This window comes from Lepisosteus platostomus, chromosome 4 (genome assembly GCF_059453375.1).
Source record: "Lepisosteus platostomus isolate fLepPlt1 chromosome 4, fLepPlt1.hap1, whole genome shotgun sequence".
NCBI classification, from domain to species: Eukaryota; Metazoa; Chordata; class Actinopteri; order Semionotiformes; family Lepisosteidae; genus Lepisosteus; species Lepisosteus platostomus.
The window spans coordinates 21,719,700-21,743,160 of NC_142614.1; the positions used below are offsets into that span (position 1 = coordinate 21,719,700).

The window sequence follows — 23,461 nt, forward strand, 5'->3', positions numbered from 1 at the left end:
GGGATACCCCTGTCTCTCTAGGGCACTTTCCACTGAAAGCTTATTCTGGGTGGGTAGCACACATTTCTGTTGTGTGCATCTGGACAGATTACCACTATACGTTGTTGAAAGATCCATTAAACTTCAAGTTGATGTAAAACTGGTGACCACTGCATCCGTAAAAGTCTTTCATAATAATCACTTCAGAATGTTTTCTACCTTTGGTTGAAATCAGGAGAACGTACTAGCTGTTTTTCCTCACCTACAAAGATATGATGTAATTATAAATGTTTGGCACGTATCGATTTTAATTCCCTCCAATAAGACGGTAAAAAATACAAGACACATGAAAAAAATGGTTCTTCCAGGTCTTAACGTTCTTTTAATTTCAGTGCTTTTCTACAAATAATTACTGTACTTATCTTCCTTTAATTTAGTAAGAGCAATGGACTCTTCTAAATTAGAAGAAGATGGAGACAGAGGAAGTACAGGTATTACTTCAAACAAAGCAAAATAATTTTAATACAAGTTTTTCTTCAATTAGGCTAATTGCAGGAGTATGTACAGTACAGCAGCTGTTAATGACTAATATTTTATATGGACTGGCAAATAGTTCATTGATGAAAGCACATTGAGAATGTATTTTAAGTGTATAATGTACTTGAAATAATTTCATTTTCTCCTTCAGTACACACAATAGTGGATGATTTCGTATCTGAATGATAAAACTAGTCTAGAGGATTTCTCACTTGTGACTGTGGTGTCCATCAATAGAGGTGCAAGTCTAATGCAATGGTTGCTACCCTACAAGGAAGAGGACATAAAGTGTTATCCAAATGCACAATAAGAAAAAGCGTTTTTTGATCACACAACCATTAGTTTAGGTTGCTTCAAAAAAACTTCCTAAATCTTTGATGTCTCCTAGACTTCCATCGAGGTTGACTGGATGAATCAAGAGTCAGTGCCAGAGTTCCATGACGACATCGAATGAAAAGGCATGAATTTGCCATGAATTTGAATAGGATTACACAATGTTATTGGAGAAAACACACACTGACGTTTGTGGCAGTATTACTAGCACAGACTAGTGAAGCTCATTAAGAAATTGTCAGGACAGAATTGGATCTGTTCTTTAGGTGTTTGTATCCTGGGCTACTGGTGTCCTTGTTAGAGTTGAGGAACAGACAGATTCTGAAATATACCAGAATATTTTTTTTTAATTACATTACATCATGAAGCTCAAGCTTGGCTGTAAATAAATTGTACAAAAGAATAAAAGTATAAAACATTAATCAAACTCAATTCCATGTTCTTGATTGGTCTTCACAGTGTAATTGAACATTATGGAAGGTGTTGCAGTAGTAGGGGTATAAAGTAAGAGTCCTGTGCAACCTGAAGGCGCTAGAGGGGTTCTGCTCAATAATAAACAACATTACATTTTATTTATTGTAATACACCTTGTTTTATACACTGGAGTACCTTTCATATATTTTTAATAGTTCAAGTTTCAGAAAGCATATCATTTTTGAAACAGCTGAAAAGTGCAACACTTTGATTTTGACAGCTGCAGTGTTGCAGTAGGCGGTGCTTAAGAAATCGTGGTTTCTTTCATAGGACTGACAGCTCTGAGCGCCAAATTTTCAAACTGTCTTCCTTCCTGGGCGATTTCTGTACTTCTGCTGCAGTCTGCACACAGAACCGGGAAGCGCTTATTGTCGTTTTAAAATTAAAGTTTCAGTCTTTCAAGTATGTCACCTACGCCGAAAAGAGCCTGCACAAGTCCTCTGAACGACAGTTTAGAGACAAGGGTTAAGAAAATATCAATAGAAGGCAATATTGGTAAGTATATTAAAATAAAATGTCAACTAGAGTTTCTCTTTCGACATGAGTTTGGTAATCTGTATCCAGACTGTTATTTTGTCTTACACATAAAATGTTCCGAGTATGACTGTGTTTTTAATTCTCTTAATATAATGTTTTACTGCTGAAAGTGGCAGAGCTGCAGTTTTGTTTCATACATTCATCGTATGTGGCGCCCAATTCTTAATCTATGCGCCGTTTTCATAATTGTAAGATCTTACAGTACCTTAATATGTACTGATTTTGTGTCAACAAGAAGAAATTAACCTTTCTTTTATTTTGTGAAATCAAGTAATTCAAACCAAGGCATTTTTAAAATGTAAAATATAACTAAAGTTTTTTTTTTTTTCCCGAAGGTGCCGCATAGTTCAGTATTCATTATGGTGTGTCCGTTTTTTGGTCTCGCAATTTATTTTCAGTCAGTCGTGTAATAAAACATTTCTTAAAAATCATGAATACTTAGAAGACCGAACAGAACAATAAAACAGATACTATTATAAGTATCTTAGAGTCTTTACTTGGAATCGTTTGTGTAGAGAGCTTATGATTTTCAGTTTGTTTAACTAATACTTAAAATGAAGGCTTTTCTCCCATGTAAAATAAAATGGATTCTAATTAATAGAACAGTATGTTGTTCAGATTCCTATACTCTTATAGAAATAAGGCAAATGTGTAAAAATAAATAGCACTGTGTAATAATACACGTTTTTGTAAATTTTCTTGCTCACAGTTCATTGTAATTAGCCCTATTCACAAGTCAGGTAACCACTGTGCACAAAGTAATCATTAAACATGGTAATTGACACATCCAGTTTATGTTTCTAAATAGATATATGTATTAAATAATATTTAATAATTGCAACTTATTCAATTTGGAACAAATACATCACTATGAAGAAGACAAGTTAGGTAATGTGTCTCTTCTGGCCTGGTGACTTAACTAGTCTGTTAACTAGAGGTGTGAAAATGATGTCTAGATGTAGGCTGACCAGTAGATATTAGTTAAAATAGACTAATCACCTAGTGTATCACTATTCCCTTTAAGATCAGCTTGGAGCGTGGTAATTAGTGCCATTGTTGGGATCCTGGGTTAAATTCCAGACTGAAGCACCTTCTGTGTGGAGTGTGCATGTCCACCTGGAGTTTACTCAAAGGGCACCAGTTTTGTCTTCTGTTGTTTTGTCTAGATTAATTGGTGTCTCAAAATTGTTCCTATCACTGTGTGTTGACTCCATGATTGACTGCTATCCTGTCAAGAGTCTAGTCTTGCACTGTGTTTCCAGGTTAGGCTCCAGGTTGCCATGACCATCACCAGGAATACAAAGCTTTCTAACAATGGGAGAATATTCTTTTTCAACTTAGCTTTTCACTTCAGGGACAGGCATTTTATTTTTTTAGGAAATCCCCTTTGTAATGATGGACGTGTTGCCCATTGTCTGGTTCTGAAGGTTTGAATAACAGTTGAATTCCTGTTTTATTTGATCTGTCAGCTGCAGGCAAGTCCACGTTCGTGCGTCTGCTGGAGGGATACAGCGAGGAGTGGGAGATCGTACCTGAGCCCATAGCCAGGTGGTGCAATGTACAGACTCAACACAGCGAATATGAGGTGCCCGATTTTCGATTCATCCATCCATTTTCTAACCACTCTATTCAAAACAGGATCACAGGGGAGCCAGAGCCCCACCCCTGGTGGCAGGATACCACCAGTCCATCACAGGGCACACAGAAACAAACACAGATATACTCACACCAGGGACAATTTTCTGAGAGGCCAATTAACCTACCAGTATGTCTTTTGGACTGTAGGAGCAAACCTATGCGAACACAGGGAGAACATACCAACTCCATTCACATAGCACCCAGGTCTACATCCGAATACACTGGTGCAGTGTGGAGGTTTAGGGAGATATTAAATGACATCTTACTGCATTTCAAGTTATTTGTCAAGATTGGCGTTGCTCAAGAGTATTCTGGAAGAGGGACCTGTTTTAAGGATATCACTATGAATAGAAACGTCCTATTTAAACTGACAGAATGCACAACTGTAATGGCAATATTCAAAATGGAGTATTTTCTGTATGTCAATGTAGTCTCAAATTCACAGTCTATTAGTCACAACATTTCTGCTAAAAACTAAGTTTGGTTGCTCAGTAATGTGTTATAGAAGGTTTGTAAAAGTGGTATTTTGCAGGGAACCTTGTGCACCAATTGTTCAGTATTTTTAGTGTCTGTGATAGATGCTCCACTATAAAATGTTCACATTATATGGAGGGCAGGGTGTGCCTGAAGTCTGTAAAGCAGATGGTGCACATACTAGCTGAACTGAGGTGCCTGTTTTAAACAGGGATCTCTAGAGAATACACAATTCCTGATATCACTGAAATGTAATAATCTACAACAGGGTTTTCAGACTGATTTGGCTGGAACTCCTATCTGAGAAATCCCTCTTAATAAGGTTCCCCTAATTAAACATAAAACCCAGAAATTAACAATTAATTTTAGTAAACCTATCTGAAATAAAATTAATATTGAAAAGGCACAGATTGAGCAGTCAAAGTATTACCTTCATCAGAACAAATCAGAAGTTTAATTTGTTTCTAGGGACTCCCTCTCCATGGACCCCAGGGTGAGTAGCAATGGTCTAGCATTATGGGTAATAATGGGTAACATGACCACCTGTGTTTGAGGTGTGTGACTAACCTCTGGGCTTTCCTCTCACATGGCTTACACTGGAGAAATTTCGAGTCAAGTCTGAATGAAAATTAAGTTTTGTAATTGTCTGAATAAACCAATTTCAGGTATTTTAGATAAACTTTGGAAAAATCCTGTGAAGGATATATGAAATGAAACATAGTTTTTGTTTGTTAAACTTTGTCCACAAGTTATAGTGGTTTTGACTTTGAGTTTGTTGTTTGGTCCAGTTGGAGTGGTCCAATGAAATACACCATCACTTTGCCTTCTGAAGGGAATATCTTGAAGCTTGATGGGATTCTGTCCTAAGGAAAGGAGGGTTTGTCTGTGCTGCGTGAGGAATGCAGGCTGCCATCTGTTGGGTACTTCTGAGACAGCAGCTGCTTCGTCCTGCAGTATTAGGTTAAACACAGCAGCGAAACAGATGGCATAGTTTTGAATAGCTGCGTTATGATCCAGTCCTCTTCCGGCTCCAGTTATCTGCCTTGCGGTGATCTACAGTAGAGAGCACATCACCATGGATTCAGCTGTCCTTATTCAGAAGTGCAAACCTACCATCTGTTTAGTAGCACCTGAGAAACACCATAGGAAGTCAGGGACTTTTTGTGGCATCCAGGGTCTTTTGTTAATGCATAACATTTGTATACAGCTTAAATAAACATTTAATAAGGAGCCTTTCCAAACACGTGAAAAAATAACATTACATTTTCAGGTAGGAAACATCCTTGGAATAAGTGAAAGGGACCCTTGGATATATGCACAGAGAGGAAAAGTATTAACTAATAGTCTGTAATCATAACTGAAATGTATCAGTTGTAATTTAGAGTAAGTGATGCACCAGAATCATAGCAAGAGATGTACTTTTGTGAGCTGGAAGGAATGCATTTTGCATCTAAGTAGGCACATATGATTCTATGTGTTTCTATTTGTAGATTCAACGCATAACTGCAGGCTCATTTTACAGCCAGTGGGCACTCCTACACTCGGAATGCCATCTTTACTGTGTCTTGTAGTGCAGTGCCAACCAGGTGAAACGTACCATACAGAAAACAAGATGCAGTGCTTTCCTGCACACAAAAGCTTTTAAAAGGGCACCTTTTCAACAGCTAGAGAGCTGCTTTATCACCACAGACAATGTATTTCACATTCTTGCTGAGGGCAGAACAATGTGCATGTGGTATGTCAGTGATCCGTCTCAGAAATCATGCCCCAACAAGTGCCTTCATGCATTTCACATGTCTGTTGACAAAATGCCCCAGTGACCAGCTGTCCTTATTTCTGCCTTATGCGTCTCATTAATTCACCAGCGCGGTGGATCTGTATAAAAGTATGTGAATTGCTAGTTCCTTTGTGACATTCCTTGACCACTGCTTACAATTTTGATCAGTGGACAGAATGTAGAGTAATTCTTTGATTCTGAACAAGTGATTTCAGGAAAACAAATTACTTTATTAGATTGCTAACTGGCATGCACTGGATCTCGTGAGCGACTTTGAGAATGTTTCTGACAAATTCCCGGGATCTCATTGGCAAACGGCAGTCACATATTTCACAGTGGGGTAATAAAATACTGTGTGGTTTGAGAATGTCTGCACTGGAGCCATTTTGCAAACTAATTATAACAAGCTTGAGTTAAATGTTAGGCAGCTATTACACTTGTAAAAATATATTGACTTGTTTTATTCCATGTTTTTTATTTATTGGCAACTATCTAACTTTATATAGCTCCTTTGAAGGAAAACAACTTTTACAAGTGAAGTAAAGGATTATTCCATGCTGAAAGGAAAAGAAAAGAGAACATTTTCTTTTCCTTTCAGCATGGAATAAACCTTTCTCTGTTCTTTACAACCTACGCAAACTGACGTGGCTCCCTACTCGAACTTTCACAAGTGCTGTAACTGAAAGCAATTCATACACAAGAAAATGTAGAGATGCACAAAAACAAATATTCACTGCAAAGAAAAAATAAAATAAACAGTAAAATAAATAATACAATGTAATTTATTCCACAGCAAGGAAATTGCCATACATAGGGGTAATTAAAGTATATTAACAGTACATGCACATAATCTATCATAGTGCTTTAGCCCATCACTAAATCTGTCTTAGCGTCATGTGTCAAACTTTTTGCAAACCTCTCACAAAGTATCTGTACATTCTTAAAGGCAGCTTTAACCTTTCCTACACACACCATTCCATAGACTCCAAATTGGCCTGTGCTATCCTGGGCAGAGATGCTCAACAGGTAGTTTATAAAGGGCTAAGGCATTATATTTAATGGGATGACAAGAGCTTCATTTCCACAGTTCTAATATATCTGATATAACCCTGCAACTCACAGCTGACAACCCACTGAAGCTCAGCAGGTGTGAGCCTGGCCAGTACCTGGATGGGAGAGCTAAGGTTGCTCAGTCATCCTGAGGTCTATGTGGGTCTTAATGCCCCAGTATAGTGATGGGGACACTATACTGTAAAAAGGCACTGTCCTTCGGATGAGACATAAAACTAAGGTCCTGATTCCCTGTCGTCATTAAATATCCCTGGGTGTTTCTCAAAAGGTGTAGGTGAACTCCAGTGTCCTGGTCAGATTTCCCCCAGGCCTTTATCAACAATACCCATCTTTGAATTGGCTTCACCCCTCTGTTCTCCTCCCCACTGACAGCTGATGTGTGGTGAGAGTAATGGCTGCCGTCACTTCCTCCAGGTGGGGGCTATACGTCAGTGGTGGTGGAGGGGAGTTCCTATTACCTGTAAAGCACTTAGTGTGGAATGTTGAGAAAAGCGCTGTGGAAGTGTAAGGGATTATTATAGTTTATTTCTTCTATTAACCACAAGGTGGCAATGTCCTCACAAAATACTGAAACAAAGACAGGCAATAAAGCCTTTCTGCCTTAGCCACACACCTTTCTACCAAGAGGCGTGGCAAGAGAATGGCTCTTTGCGTAACTTGAAAAATAGATACTGTACCATTATGCACATTAATCGAAAAGAGCTAAATGCATTCACAAACATATGCATTGGCTCCAGCATCGTTATTTACTAATTATTGAATATAATTACTTGTTATTTAAATGACAGATGTAAGCCACAGTCTATTTCTGCTTCTCCGCAGAAGTTAGTGGAGTTGTAGGGTTACACACCCCGTTTTAAATTGATACTTTCTTAGGAATCTTAAATACTGCTTGTGAGGATCCATGAGTGTTAATAAATTATTGTAGCATCATCTTTTCATTGTGTTCCCTATCCCTACCAGTATTTAATGCACTATGCCTCAGTTGTTTTCCTCCCATCTGTTATGTGAAACCAATGCCTTATTATCTTTAGCTGGTGCCACGGGCCACATTATCTGCACTATCCTGTATTGGCTTTTGAACTTCCTGTAAAAAAGTATTGTTTTTCTGTGTTAGAAATATTGCCGGGCTCACTCCTTTGCTGCCATTAAAACATAAGTAAAATTACAGAAGTGAGGAGGCGTTTTGGCCGATATAGCCTATTTGGTGGTTATAAGCATATTGCTACAAGAATCTAGGATCTTATCAGCTGTTTGTTGAAGGAAACAGCCATGGGTTTCAAACACATGGCTGTATAGCTTGTCTTTTTTTTTATTGCATCCTCATATTGTCTGGAAGATGTAAACAATGTGTCAATATTAATACCCATGTCTTTTTCATAAGTAGCCTCTTGTAGCTTAGTGTTTTAAGTTTTGCATTTATAGTTGATATTTTTCCTACCTGCAAAACCCTGCAATTGTCTACATTAAACGTTACCTACCACGTGCTTGCCCAATCTTGAATTTGATCAAAATCTTTTCTAAATTCATTTTCTGCAGTGTTCGCCGATCCTCCGATCATCCGATCATCTACAAACTTGCCTACTAACTATAGCAGAATCGTGTGTCATCAGAATCATCTCAAGACTGTTGATATACTGTAAATCAAGTTTTAGGTAACTTTTTCCTGAATGCCAACTACCTGTAACTTGAGAATTGAGAACTTGATCAAAGGCCTTCTGGAAATCTAAATAAATAACAGAAAAAAATGATAAGTTGTCTGTCTTTGTAGCAGAACAAATGGTTCATGCATTGTTTTCAACGATTGTTTATGGACTACCCTACTTGGAGAGCCTCTGAAACAACACTTACGGTATATTACTGTACACATATGAACAGAATTCGGCAGCTAGAATTCTGAATGTGTCTTTTTTAAGTGATCACTCCTGTTTTGGAGTGTTTGCACTGCCTTCCTGTCAGGTTTTGAGATCCTTCATTTCGCTGTTGTTCAAGTTTCTACTGTCCATTACATGACTTCTCAGTATCTAGCTGATCTGTTATCAGTTAACTTCCCTCCGCACTGCCTTCACTCGGTAGATTCTGGTTTATTATGTATTCCAAATGTTCGTCTCCATCCCCGGAGATAGAAGGACTCAGCCACATTAGGCAGCCACATTGTGTGTTTTTGATTCTTGCCTGAAAAAATCTTTTTTTGATCTTCTGTATCCATTTTGTTTGATTGCAGCTTTATATGTTTTCATTGTATTGAATCGCTTTTAGCTGGTGCTGTGACAGTAGGTTTTGAAGTGATTTATTTTTCTTTGGTGCGACACACAAAAACATTCACCTGGCAACAGACGTGCAATGTCTCTTTCATAAGAAGAGAGGTAACAGTGTGGGACATTTTAAAATATTCTCCTTAGCGCTGTCCTTTTTATAGCAGCGATTGAGCCCAGTCTAACCTGTAAAGTAACAAGTTAGATGGGAGATTCAGAAGCACAAGGTGTTTGCGAGGCTCGAAAAGGAAACTACTGCCAAAGGCGTAACTTATGTACTCCCTTAACAGAGAATGTTTGCATTGTTCAGTCGGTGTTAGCAGATCTAGGAACAAAGGCAGCTTTTGATCAAGGTTCTTCCTTTGGCTGCAAATGGTACGCTGTTACTCAAGACATGGTGGAGATAACCTTTGGACGTTAAACAGACTATGCAAATATCGATGCAAAGGTCAGTGTTATGACTGTATAAATTCTGTATTTGGAAGTCGTAAGGTTGAAATAATGGAAATGTATTTATTTCAGTAGGACGTAAAGGTTTATTATTGAACAGTAAAGGCTGTTTCCTTAAGTTCAGTGCTCACTTCAGTTGTGTCTGCCGTATTCTTCAAGGGCAGTGGCTTGCTGGGGAATGGATCTAGGAGTATGTTGTGGGAACGTAATCCTCGAAGAGTCTCCCACTCACATTCAGTGAGGTTGAGATCAGGTGGCCTTGCAGGCCTGTGAATCCTGGTTATTGCTTTATCTCTGAGGGTCCTGCTGACTAGCCTAGTTTGAGGAGAGCTAGTTGTAGCCATTAAAATACAGATCATGTGCTGCAGCTCAAGAAAGGCAGGAGGATGACATGCTCAGATGTTATAACAGTAATGTTGGAATTAGTGAAAAATGGGAAGGTCTGTGTTGACAAATCCCCATACTTTACCCTAGGATCCCTTTGTAGGCGAGAGATGAAGACGGACAGATGCTCTCCATACACAGTGTTCACTCTGAAGTTTGTACTATTACTTATCAGACCACATTTGCATTGTTTGATGTTTCTGAAAGTACCCAAGGTCTGACCAGCCTCTCTAATGTGAGGAGTCATGAAGGGACATGAGCAACTCTGCATCTGCCGTAGAGAATATGGTCATGTGCTCCAATTCCTGACAGTTCCCATTGCGACAAACCTTAAGTGGCTGTTAGGAGCATGCAGAGGCAGCTGTCCCCCAGCTGCTCCATGTCATTCTCAAGACAACATATCATATTGGTCATCTGATGCTTTGGACTCCATGATCTCAGATGCTATGAACATTGACAGTCTCTTAGAAAAAATTACCTTTTCCATCTGTGGAAATTTGCTATCTTTATCTAAACTTCATAATCTGTTTAAAGCAGAGGATGTAAATTTGCTTGCTGTTATACAGACTGGAACTTCAGTAAATTTACCGTAGGTGCACTGCAAATATTTGCAGTAAAACTAACTGTACCAAATCAGACTGTCTTATCTTTTTGGCACTAATGTTTGGCACTAATATAGTACAGTATTCATGGAATGGGTAATGTAATTTGAGTTCCTTAAGGGGCATTTTATTGATTTAAACTGTAAACCTTCACCTTTCCTTATAATCACCAGTGGTGAATAATGTACAGTGGTGTCCCCTGTGCTGTTCTAATAGACTTAAAAAAAACCTATAAAATATATTTATGTTTATATATGTTTATATGGTACCATTCAAATGTTTGGAAGTACCATGTACTGGAAGTTTAAGGGAAGAGACAATATTCTTCATTCCCTGGATTTGTTCATATCTTACAGCTCTGAGTCATAGAAAGTATTTATCTAGATATTCACGTGCAAGGTCCTCATATGAAAACAGCCTTCAACTTGATGTTATGTGTTTTGACATTCAGTGAGAAAAAAAAAACCCAGTACAATTCAACATTGAATGATCGTGGGAGCATTACCCTGGAAAAAAAATTCCTTAATGATCCCAAGAAAACCTTTAATTATATACTGCACAGGTTTCATCTAAGTGAAGCTTATATAACTGTACGTCTGTTAAATGGTCTTTTTCTTTACTCCACCTCATTTATAGAGTGCCTTAAGATATGTAAGGTAACACTGTGTATTTAATTTCTTTAAAAAAGGAATTAACAACGTCTCAGAAGAGTGGTGGGAATGTCCTCCAGATGATGTATGAGAAACCAGAGAGATGGGCCTACACCTTTCAGACCTATGCCTGCATGAGCAGAGTGCGTGCACAGCTCAATTATCGGAATGGAAAGCTCCTGGACGCTGAGAACCCAGTGCAGTTCTTTGAGAGATCGGTTTACAGTGACAGGTACAGTATACAAGGCGGATGGACTGTGCTAGTGTTCTTCCCCCTCCTCTGTGCACCATGTTCTGTCTTACCAATTTTAGTAAGCCACGTGACTAGAACGTCACACATTGAGTGTTTTCACAGGCTTTGAACTAGTGCCTGTTTCTAAGACCTACAGTATCTGGAAGTTACTGAATCATAGTTGGCCCTGTCATTTTAGACACGATTCAAGCCTCTGTCTCAGATTAATTCAAACGTTTGACTTACCCTCCAAGACCAAATCAAAAACCCAGTGAAGCCCCTGGTAAACAACAAGTGTGTTGTTATTTTGTGATCAGTTGGTGGGTAGGCAACTAAGGTACATTTTATTTTTATCTGACTTCTGCAGTGATTTTTCCAGCATACAGCATTTAAAAACATAGTTGTGTTGCGTGCTATCTGAATTGATTTACTTAAGTCGAATTATAATGCTGTGTGCACATGCCATGATGTGTAATCTCAAGCCAGGGTATTCAGAGGAAGATGCTCAAATGCACTGCAGAAGTCTGAGTATGTCAAGAAGTACGAAATTAATCATATATCTTTAATATTTTATAATTATAAAATATAATATATATATATAAGTCCAGTACCTGATTTGTAACTTTCAAATATGATCTAATTCTATCTCCCAAGCCAGCATGTAGTGAAAAAATGTCTCTATGCTTCTGACAGTGAGCACATTAACATGGTTAATGTTAAAAATTATAGATAACAGAAAATGAGCACATTGTATAAAACAAACAATATTAAAATCATAGATAGCTGTCCACTTCTTTTGGATATATAAACAGTATACTGCACAAAACAAAACTTTCTCTGGAAAATGCTGAAAGTCCCTGACCTAATCAGCTACAGAAAGTCAACTCTGAACATTTAGGTTTTTTTTTTCTCACTTAGCAAGCATTGTTCAAGAGTTAAATTAAAGTTATTATCTTTTTTATGGCTATTAACACTTATGTTTATACCATAATTGTGGATCCCCAGCTTTAGTTCAGTAAATGATTTTCAGTAGTGCCTTTCCTGTTGTAACTGGTTCAAGACATTTTTTTTTTCAGTGTTTCTTGGCATTAGTAAAATTGTTTCAGAAAGGGTCATGTTCTAATAAGTTCATTTTTATGGCTTTTTTGTTACACATTAACACTTAAAAGGAAAGCAATATCTCTGAGTTAGTTACCTATTCCAAAGTATCATTTTTCCACTCAGTCAGATCTTCCTGAACAAGAGTAATATCGTAAGTGCAGCTTCCTGTAGAACTGTTTATTGATCAGTCATGCACCCTCTCAGTCTTCCAAGACTGCAGTCCGTTCTGTTCCAGACAGAACATATACCTTGAAATACTCATCTATTACGACACATACAGTAAGAACAGGGTGTTAAATGTTTATCTATTAAACCACCTGCAGAGGAAAAAGCAGTATGTTGTGGTTTAATGTGGTAAAACAAAGAGAATAAAGAGATACTGTAGTTGAGCACTTGAATACTGAAGTAGGCTACCTTTGTTTTATGGCACTTGCAACATCCCAGATATACATGTCCTGTCTTTTGTTTTTTTCAGATACATTTTCGCTTCTAATATGTATGAAAGTGAATGCTTTAATGAAACTGAATGGGCTATCTATCAGGACTGGCATACATGGCTGCACTCTCAGTTTGGAAAACAGCTTGCGCTAGATGGAATTATCTATCTCCGCGCAATTCCTGAGGTAAGGGAACACCTGGAATTTCACTTTATTTCACTGTCTTAGAATCCAGTAACCAATATCCTCAGCGTTTTAGACACTCAGTGTAAAATTCAGGGTCCTTTTAGGTAGGCTCTGTGAGGCAGCCTGCTTTTATTCTGGTACAGGGAGATACAGGCTGCCCTCAGCTGTACATTTGTTGTGAGCAATATTGGCGGGAAGGGTGTCATTATGCTCTCTAATGGAGAGCAGTCAGTATTGCTTGTCCTGTTAGACATTCCTTTGAGGCATGGCAGCTTTCCTCTGGCCTGTTGTCATGTGATATAAAATATTGCGGCATTTGACAACAATCAAAGGTCTCAGACTATTTATTATGGTTATATAACTAGTCCTAGGTTCATTGTGGGAGCGTTGTTTTTATTTTTGAAACCCAGATGTGCTTTCAGTGCAGGGTTTTAACAATTCAGGCCTCAGCACACAAAGGAAATTTAAATTTGTCCAATAAACTTGCACGCTAATTACTTACATCATAGGCACTGTATTAAAAAAGATTATTGTTATAAAGTGCTAGTCATTATTGTTTTAAATAGTGTGCTGCATTATGATCACAAGAAAAAGAGGGGGTGAAACAGTGATCTCAAAGTGAGAGTATGTAGAATATTATATATTAATTATTATCTATAGTGCTTGGTGTTTGCAAATTTGTCAATTGTTGTCACTATTCAATATTAGAAATGCATGGAACGACTGCATGCACGGGGCCGAGAGGAAGAACAAGGCATTCCCCTGGAGTATCTGGAGAAGCTCCACTTCAAGCACGAGAGCTGGCTTCAGCATAAAACCATGCGGTGAGACCTCTATCCCTGCTGCAGAGAAACATCCTCCCAGCTGTGTGGTTTAGGAGTTCATTTAAAACTTCAAAAGCAACACAGTCACAGAGGCACTGAAATCCCTATTGATGTAGATACTGTAAATCTCAAGATTCTTGTTTTTAACCATGGGTATTTTTACCCTTGGCTATTTTTTGTCCATTGTTGTGACAAATAACATACAGTATTTTTAAGAGTACCATATCTACATAAGTGCTGCTTTTTTAAACCTGCATGGTGTTGATTACCACTTTCTCGCCTGATCAATACTGGGATGGGAGACCTCTTAAGAATCTCATGTTACTGCTGTTAAGTGGGGCAGGAGGGTTGGTAGGTAGTACTCTTTCGTCTATACCAGACCTTTCAACCCAGTTCGCCCTCACTTTGACAGAGGACACTGTGCTTTAGGAGATACTGTCCTTGAGATGTTAAACAGATGTCCTGATTATGAATCCCATGGGACTGTAAGAGTGGGTTATTACCCTGGGCCTGGCTAAATCTCTCTCCGGCCTTGTGCAGTTGCTCCTTCTTAAAGTTGTCCCTTAATCCGATCGGTGTGACAATTTCTCACTAATTGTCATGAAAAATTACATGAAAATCCCTATATAAGTGCAAGGAATTCTTCTTATTAATAAGATTCTGTGATGCATTAGACCAGTGGTTCTCAAACTTTTTGGACCAAGTACCACCCCTAATCCAACCAAAGCATCCAAGTACCACCTACAAGTCATCATCTCATAGGAACCCCAGAAATTCTCAATGACCAACATGAGCGCGCGTGCACACACTCACACATGCATATAATAAATATTATAATAATAAACTTTATTTGATATAGCACCTTTAAAGGTGGCTTCTCAAAGTGTTTTACAGACTAACAGACTAACAACTAACAACTAATAAAAAAGCACCATTTCAGTGAGAGGGTGAGCCTGTTTAGTTGAGCAAAGCAGAGGTGAATTAATTTTTCGAGCCTTGATACAATTCACAACAGAGTCTAACAGATATTAAATCGTCAGGCATTTTCTTGACGGCAAAGGTCTCGCGGTGGATTTTGTAATGCGTACATTAATTTCTGGAGCAACCTCTCTAATTCGTGCAACTACACCGTTATGTCGGCTTGTCATTGCTCTAGCACCGTCTGTACAAACTCAGACGCATTTTATCCAGTCGAGGCCATTCTCTTCGATAAATTCATTCAGGAGCTGAAATATGTGCTCTCCTGTAGTTCCTGTTGGTAGCGGTTTACAGAACAGAAAGTCTTCATGTGACATGCCCTCAAACTCGTATCTAACGTAAACGAGCAAATTGGCCAAATCGACTACAGACTCATCTAATTGCAGTGAAAAACATCTGCTCATCTTAATGCGCTCTATCAGTGTACTTTTGATATAATCCTTCATTTCAATAATTCTATGAATGACTGTGTCTTTCAGGGGGAGAGGGGCAGCAGGTCGAGCTCTTTAGCAGCTTTTTCTCTACACATAATACGTGTCAGCTCTTTTGCCAACGCTAAATAAGGTTCTTCAAAAATAGTGTAGCTTACCTGCTTTAGCAATACGCAAGCTTGCATTTTTCCGCGTTTCCGTTTTTATTTCCGTATTTATTTAAAGTTTTTATTTCATGCGCATGGGAGCGAAACACAGAGACGCTCGGTGTATTTTTCTCAAATTAGAACAGTTCTTAAATATTTTTCTGTTATCACGCTTTCGTGTGCTCACAAGATTACCTGCGTTCGTAGCACGGATTTCTATGCATTCCTGTGTTTACAACGTTGGCATTGTTCCAAAATCACGCACATTCTCCTTTCTCCCTATTTGCTGGAGATACAGTAGCTTTTTTAAAATACAATTGGTCACTTGCATCCGTAGCACGCATTCCTATAGAGTGGTATAGAATTACAGAGTATCTCTTGTGTCCACTGAAGTGTTGGCGCGCACTGTATTGTAGTACGTAGGCTGCGTATTCGACACGTATTAAAATACAAAATATGAAAACCCTTCCCGATTTTTCAGCGCACACGACACAGTTCCAGGGTCATTTGGCGTACCACTTGGCGGCACTCCATGTACCACTGCCGGTACGCGTACCACAGTTTGAGAACCACTGCATTAGACAGACTTGTATACATATTCATGTTGACACACAGACACCCTGCGACTGTTTTATCACAGAGAAGGGATTGGTGCCTTGTGCAGTGAGTGTTCAATTAAAGTTATACAAGAGCTTGAGTTGTAAAGTCTCATAACAAGGGCATGGGAGAGTGTGCCAGAAAGTGTTGCTTAGAGGTCTAACTTGGACGTTTTACTTAGAATTATAAAAGCTATCACCATGTACTATAAGTGTAGAATGATTAATAGAGACTCAATTGACCGTAGAATCTAGGTCAGAGCAGTTTGGTTTTTAAATTGCATTGGCTTGGTGCAAAGATTCTGCTTGAAACAAATAAACCCTTATTAAAAATTGTATGGTTTAAGATGAGTAAAGTTTAGTAAAGCACAGAGAAGTTAAAGTAAGAATATGGTAAAGCTGCATGACAACTGGGAAAGTATGATAAAACAAATATATATATACAGGTACTGTATCATGCTGTAATAATTCTTCTGATGGTACATGTATTTCTGGTCTCATTGCTTTTAATACTCTGCTAACCTAGGTTATAGGATCAAAACTGTAATCAGTTGATGAAGGTCATAGGTCATCATGAACAAAGCAGATCCCTAAAATGACCCTTTGTGTTGTTTAAAAGTCAGCCTCTCCTGTTCACAGCCTTTCCAACACTTTGTTACTGTGCCAATGACTGATTCAGTGTTCGAGTCACCTGCTGAGAAGCATTCATGAAAGCAATTAAAGTACTTTAAACAAGAAAATTTTCATATTTTCCTCAGGAGAGTTTTCAAGTCAATAGGTTTAAAGGAATACAATCTTTCTTTCCAGCTTTTTAAATGTTGTAAGCAGAAAATTAAGCAAAGAAATGAATAGCAGAGGAAGATAGGTCCTGTTCTAGGGAGCAAAACTAAATAATGCTCTGTATTATGTACATGCATCACACATTAAATATTGCCAGAACATTGGACTGGTTAAAAGATTTTAATCAACACATGTTCAGAACAAATGATGATATTAAAAAAAGATTGTATTTATTTCTATAGAACTCTAACTTATACTTTAGAATGCCAGGCAAATTGTATTTTGTGTGGAGAAAATCTGCTTCAAAGCAGATTTGTTAAAACATTTCAGATACAACACATAGGACTCTATGCTAAATATTATTTTTGCCCTTAATATTTGTAATAATTATATATTAAAATTTAATTATAATATTTAAATAATAATGATAAATAATAGTGAATGTGAAATTTTAATATTTTAAGGAAACTAATACTTTTTCAATAATTAGAGGTATAGAACGAAACTGTGCTCCTACATTGGACAACAGTGCTCAGACTGCACTGAACACTACACTCCCAACTCCCATAGAGAAAGCAAGCTGGTGGTCTACCGTCATGTCCTCTTTAAAGACTCTGTAGGTGCTTGATTAGGTTGAGTTTCATGTGGTTTTAGTGATGTGGAGAAGAGTTTTCTTAAGCACACCAACTGTGTTGCTTTTTGAAACATTGAAGTGCTATTATAAAAAAGCATATAAAACATGCTACATGTGAAAACAACATGTTCATCTGTCATTTCAGAATATTTCATAGGATATTTTGTTTCTTGATCTACTGCATATATTGTTAACAAATAGGTTTTACAGGAATTTCTGTTAAGTGAAAGGTTTAATGCTCTGTTATATTCCACAGGATATTTTCTTCTTGACAAAATTTGCTGCTAATAATGAGGAAATCAAAACTCAAGCTCAAACCACAAGCAATACTTTACATGTCAGTGGCAGACCCTTGGTCAGAATTTGTACCTTTACTCAATACAATGTTAATTTCATAATACAGTATATTACACTAAATGTTGATGACTGTGTAGGACCTGTCATTAGGACCTGTCAGGTTTAGTCAACAGGCTATAAAAATCCAAGGACATGATACTGTTTTTAAGAATTGTATAAGAACACCTAAACAATTTAATATTTGTTTTCTGCAGCATGGATTTTGACTACTTGAATGATGTTCCTGTCTTGACTTTGGATGTAAATGAAGACTTTAAAGGTGATAAAAGAAAGTGTGCCACTATGATTGAAAAGGTATGGAAAATGTTTTTGTGTTCTCTGGGCACAGTTTATCTTTTGCATCTGTATTTTTGTTAGCATAGAAAAGAATGGTTTTTGATGTCAGCTTAAACATGTCTGAAATAGGAACCCTTAAATTGTCTTTGTGTCAGAGAACAATATTATGAGTAATAATATAATTCTGTTTTGAGAACATGCTGCTCGAGGTGGGGAAGACACGTGTACATTCCCTGAGTGTTGTTGTGGTTCCATACTTCATCTCAGTGTTAGAGATGAGATCCATTTCAGTAGATCTTGCCAAAATAATGTTCCCAGACCCAGACATTCAATTGAGACATATTGAAAGCTGGGTAAATCCTGCAATATCTAAAAACGTCTTAACAGAGCTAACAGAAGCTTTTACCACTTTTTTAGGACTTTAGGATATAAACTCCTATATATGAGGCTTTAATGTTTACCAGACAGACACACATACCCGATCACAGAAAACGGTCCACTGTTTTTTTAATGTCTCTGGGATATGAAAAAAGTGTTGGTGTACACTGAAATGACTGCACAGGTGAAAACATCAAGCAAGACAAGTCACAAATGAGCCAGTTCAGAACCTTGTCCCCTTCCTGAAAAATATATAGATAAAACTGAAAGTTCTCTGAAACCAATTCTCTATTATTGTAGCTGTTCTTAGAATTATAAGTTAAAACTGTAATTCAGGTGGTACTTTAAGTCATAAAACATGGTTTGGAGTTCAGCCAGTTGTTGAGATCTAAAAAGTGATGTTTGGAGCATTATTTATTATAGTTTAGAACCATGGCCTGCATCATTTAATAAGGAGTGTTTCATTGCCATAACTCCACATAAACTATCATTATGCTCTATTCATCAATAATAGCTGGCTGCTCTCTGAATGCTTTTTCCACAACACTTAAATATAATTTCAGGTATAAATGTTTGTTTATATTTATATTTCAGTGAGTGCAAGGACTAAAGGTGATTTCAAATGAGCAAATAAACGAAAATTTACAGTTAAATAAGTAAATTGCTATTAAAAGATTAATAGATCTGAAGCAAAAACAGACATTTGTACCTCCTACAATTCCTTGTCATTGGAGGACTGTGTTGCTGTGTTCATTGTGTGTGATGCTGAATTCATTTTCACAAATTATTGTAACTGAACATCAATGTCTGGTTGTGTCAATATTAAACTTGCATAGACATTCCTACCTATTGGTAACTCACAGCTCAGTAAGAAAACTGTAACAATGTAAACACTAAATTTCAAATTGAACAGATCTCTTAAATCTTCAGATATACATAGAGATACAGTTACATATGTAAAATCCTTCCTATGCAGAAATATCCAAATATCTGACCATGTTCATTGTCTGCCTTGGATTACTTAATTATAAAGGGGTGCCTAACAGTTCTGCAAAAACAAGCCAACTTGTACATTACAATTCTAGAAATGCATATCCAAATGCTACGATAAGGAACATTTTCACAAGCTCAAAATTCTCAAATTCACTAAACAACAGCAAACTGTAGGTTGAATACTGAAGTACTGTGCTGTTTTAGAAATATGGGGTGAACCATTTATAACTTGTTAAGTTTTACATTTTTGATAAATTGATTTACTTTTGGTATTGTTAATTTATATAGTTGATACTTTTGATCCGAAGCAGCTTTCCTTTGTATGGGTGTGCATTTTACTGAAGCAATTAAAGTGAAATAACTTGCTCTGTCATACAACAACAATGCCATGCCTGGGATTTGAACCCACAACCTTATAGTTACTCTGCTTTTTTGTGATTTACAATGTTTATGTTGCAATAAGGAATTGTAAAATTATAGTTGAAGAGTAATATATAAAGTGCAAATGGGTAATCATCATGTTTTCATAATTACAATGCTAATTACATGTTCCTGTCCATTAGGCAGATCCCATCTTGTTTGTGTAAAATTGTAAATTGTTCTGCAAAATGTTTCCCATAGAGAGTCTTTTTTCTTATAATGGTATGATCATTATTTTACAGGTCAGTGAGTTCCTGAGCACTTTATAGACTGAAGTGAATGTCCGCACATCAGCTCCTTATGAATTCTGTGAAGAAAAGACGTACTGTATTTGCATGATGTTTGGTTGAATCATTTATCTAGTATTTGAAACTAAAAGTTAGGCATTATCTAATTAAGTAATTGGTTGTTGTTGTTTTGTTCCTTTTTGTGTCATCTGTGCTGCCAAGTTTTTTTTTAAAGATTGGCAGACTTGTGTTTTCTGGTTTATGTGATAACTAAAGGTATCTGCAAAAAAAGATTTTTATATTTGTATGATGTTTTTGCATATTATAACATTGATGTAAACAGCTTGCTTTATTCTGAATGAAAATGAGAAATTACTTAAAATATACCATGTAAGCATGTGTTACCTAGAGTAACAGAAAGTATAAAACCAGTGATATAAATCCCTGTTATTTTTCTATAATCATGTGTAAAAGACTTGATCTGGACTACTTGGAGAAAAAGTAAAATTGTTTCATTAGAACTCCTATTCAAATTTCTAAGTGTTAAACTTGTTCTATTAGGTCTGAGTCTTTAAAAGAATCCTTGTAGTTCTATGACTGGATGGATTGATAAAAAGTGCCATTGTAATGTGGATTCCAAAATGTTAGAAGAACTGCTGTTTTATGTTTTCTGTAGTAGATTCACAAACACAGAACTTATTAAATTAGAATGTCAAAGCCTTTTGCTAAAGAATAAACGTCAGTAATTCGTTTTTTAAAATAAATGTTGAAAGTATAAGTATTAAATGTATGTAATGTACATAATTTTCCAGTTTTCACTGCCTGATCAAACATGCTGTGCAGTAATATTGCTCTTGGTCTGACTTTGCATTAGAAGTGACACTAATAGAAAAAAGTAATTCAAACAATGCACTGACTTTGAATGGTATTTTGAAACATTTTGAAAGCTAATATAATCAAATGAGAGAAGTGAGTGGCATGTGACACTTCAACGGTTTGGCACTGAAGGAGTCAGGAGTCATCTGCAAAGACCAGCTCTGCTTTTTCAGTAGTGGTTTTAGTTAAATGATTCTAGTGGTGCCTGATTTTCCTACATTGTCTGACATAATCACTTTGAAAATGGACTTGAACTGCATAACTGGGTTCATTTGAATAGGGAATTCTGTATGATGAAGAAACTCCATAGACAAGATCAGCAAGTTTGAAGAAAAACACCTGAAAGAGACAGGTGATTTTGTCCACACAAGGCACAGATTCATTACCTCTGTACAAAGGGAGGCACTGTACCTGAAATATCAGTCCCACCTTTTTTGCCAGTTGTGAGAATAAAGTGAGCTTGATTCTAAACAGCAAAATATGATTGTGTTATTGTATATGCAGTTCGTTTTTATCTTGACAAAAGATACAAAGGAAAAGCAACATTTAATTTAGGATTGGACAGGAACTTAGGGATACTAGTTATACTTATACAGTTTTTGAGTGGGAAGCAGCATAAGGGAGAAAGCTAAAAAAAAACAGGCAGAGGTAAATTCCACACTGAAAAGTAGAAATAAAGAAAAAGAAAAACATAATTACAGGTGTAAAGGCTTCTTTGGTATTGAATTATCTTCTGCCTTTTCCTATGCTAATTGTATTCACATTCAATATATTCAGATAACAAGGTTCTGGTAACTGTCTATTGAAGGGGGATCAAAATGCATCCGAATAGTCAAGTTAAGAACAATTGTTGGCATTAAAGAGAATCTAATTTTACTCGAGTCATGTGTTCTCCTGTGCCATTTGTCATTTTCATTGGCAACTGTTGAAATCAGTTTTAACTTGCTTACAGGCCTGAATGGGCATGTGTACAGATGGAACAAACTATTGGATTTATAAATCTCAATAACATTCCCTAATCTGAGACTCTTGCAGAAGTTTAAGTATCATGAAGCAGATATCAATCCCAATAATTCACAACTGGACCTAACTCGGCTCTGGGCTCTTCCCAATAGTAATGCCTCACCTTATTAAAACTGTGAATATTAAAATTATTCTCTCTGGTACTTAAACAGAATACATTTGTTGATAAACTGAATCTGCAATTGCTGTGTGCTACTGATATACAGCATTTCCTTTACATTGCTCATAATGCAATTTTTCCTTTAAAAAGTTTTTAAAAAGTAATTCTGCTACAAAAAAGTCTGTAAGACACTTGGTGGTGCGATTATCACATAAATTATAACCTGATCTTTAGAACAGGTAGGGACCGGCAGAAGACAGAATGAGTGAATATTTTTACAGGTAAGTTCATTGTTGGCATTTAAAAAAGTACAAAAGTCCATTTATATATGAGAATTTAAATGACATTGATGGAACACCTTACACTAAAACCTATCAAATGAAGCTTGTCCCCTGCAGCTGTGAGCCACCTCTTAAATATGAACACACACCACTGTGCTGTTAACAAGTTTAAAACCAGAGCAGTGTGTTTAGGCTGCCTGCTCTTCTGACTTGTAGCTGACTACTAAGGTGGTAGTCACTACTGTGTCATTAAATGGTTTTACCTTTTTTTAAAAAAAAACAAGATCACAAATGGGTGCTTCTGAGTTTCTATGTTTGAAAACAGAATATTGGATTTTTATGGATAATCCACAGTCCCATATGAATCCAGCAAAATCCTACATTCCTACAGGAAGCAAGAAGGATCTTGAAGAAATCCCTACAGAACTTCCACAGTGCTAATCCTTAAGGAATTCTACATTCTCTATAGAACTTTTGTGTATTCTGCAGCAGTCCTGTCTGTTTTTACACTGTTAGGAATCCTGAAGTAAGTGTGTTCATACAGTATTCATACATTATTATTTTCTTCTGAAGTGAACATTTGATTACCATCAGCATGCATTCTCAATGTACACTGTATGCATACATTAGTTCTAAATTAATGTTTGGATGTTTCAGCATATCTTGGAATTTCAGGATACGCTGAAAGGAATTAAAAACTGCACTACAAATTTCTATCATTGAGTGTAAGTGGTTATTTTTAACCATCAATCATTACTTTTGTAATTTCACATATACTTTACAGGTACAGTAAACCTATCACGAGGAGAAATATTGAAATAGAAATTAATTTAACCAGCAGAGGTCGCAAAAAGCTCAATTCTGTTTCAAAGCGTTTTGTCTTTGTTACTGTGGCCTTCCTAGCTTAACTTAACTAAAACCAATAACTAGACGAAAAGTACTTTTAGCAAATATTTTGGGAATTTTAGTGATAAAACTAAATTTGTATTATATACACGTCATATAAACAATATCACAACAATAA

At 36.8% G+C, this 23,461-nt stretch overlaps 1 protein-coding gene across 1 annotated transcript; it reads left to right on the forward strand.

Moving 5' to 3' along the window:
* Positions 1-1,618: 1,618 nt before the first annotated feature.
* dck (deoxycytidine kinase) lies at positions 1,619-21,914 on the forward strand. Its single transcript, XM_088629017.1, has 7 exons — positions 1,619-1,818; positions 3,330-3,445; positions 11,200-11,393; positions 12,970-13,117; positions 13,826-13,941; positions 18,058-18,157; positions 20,173-21,914. The coding sequence occupies exons 1-7, from the start codon at positions 1,728-1,730 to the stop codon at positions 20,197-20,199; spliced, it is 792 nt and encodes a 263-aa protein (XP_088485143.1). The 5' UTR covers positions 1,619-1,727; the 3' UTR covers positions 20,200-21,914.
* The last annotated feature ends 1,547 nt before the right edge of the window (positions 21,915-23,461 follow it).

Coding starts and splice junctions, on each gene's coding strand:
- dck (XM_088629017.1), top strand. CDS start 1,728: ATGTCACCTACGCCGAAAAGAGCCTGCACAAGTCCTCTGAACGACAGT. Junction 1,819..3,329: donor ATCAATAGAAGGCAATATTG/GTAAGTATATTA, acceptor TTGATCTGTCAG/CTGCAGGCAAGTCCACGTTC. Junction 11,394..12,969: donor AGATCGGTTTACAGTGACAG/GTACAGTATACA, acceptor TGTTTTTTTCAG/ATACATTTTCGCTTCTAATA.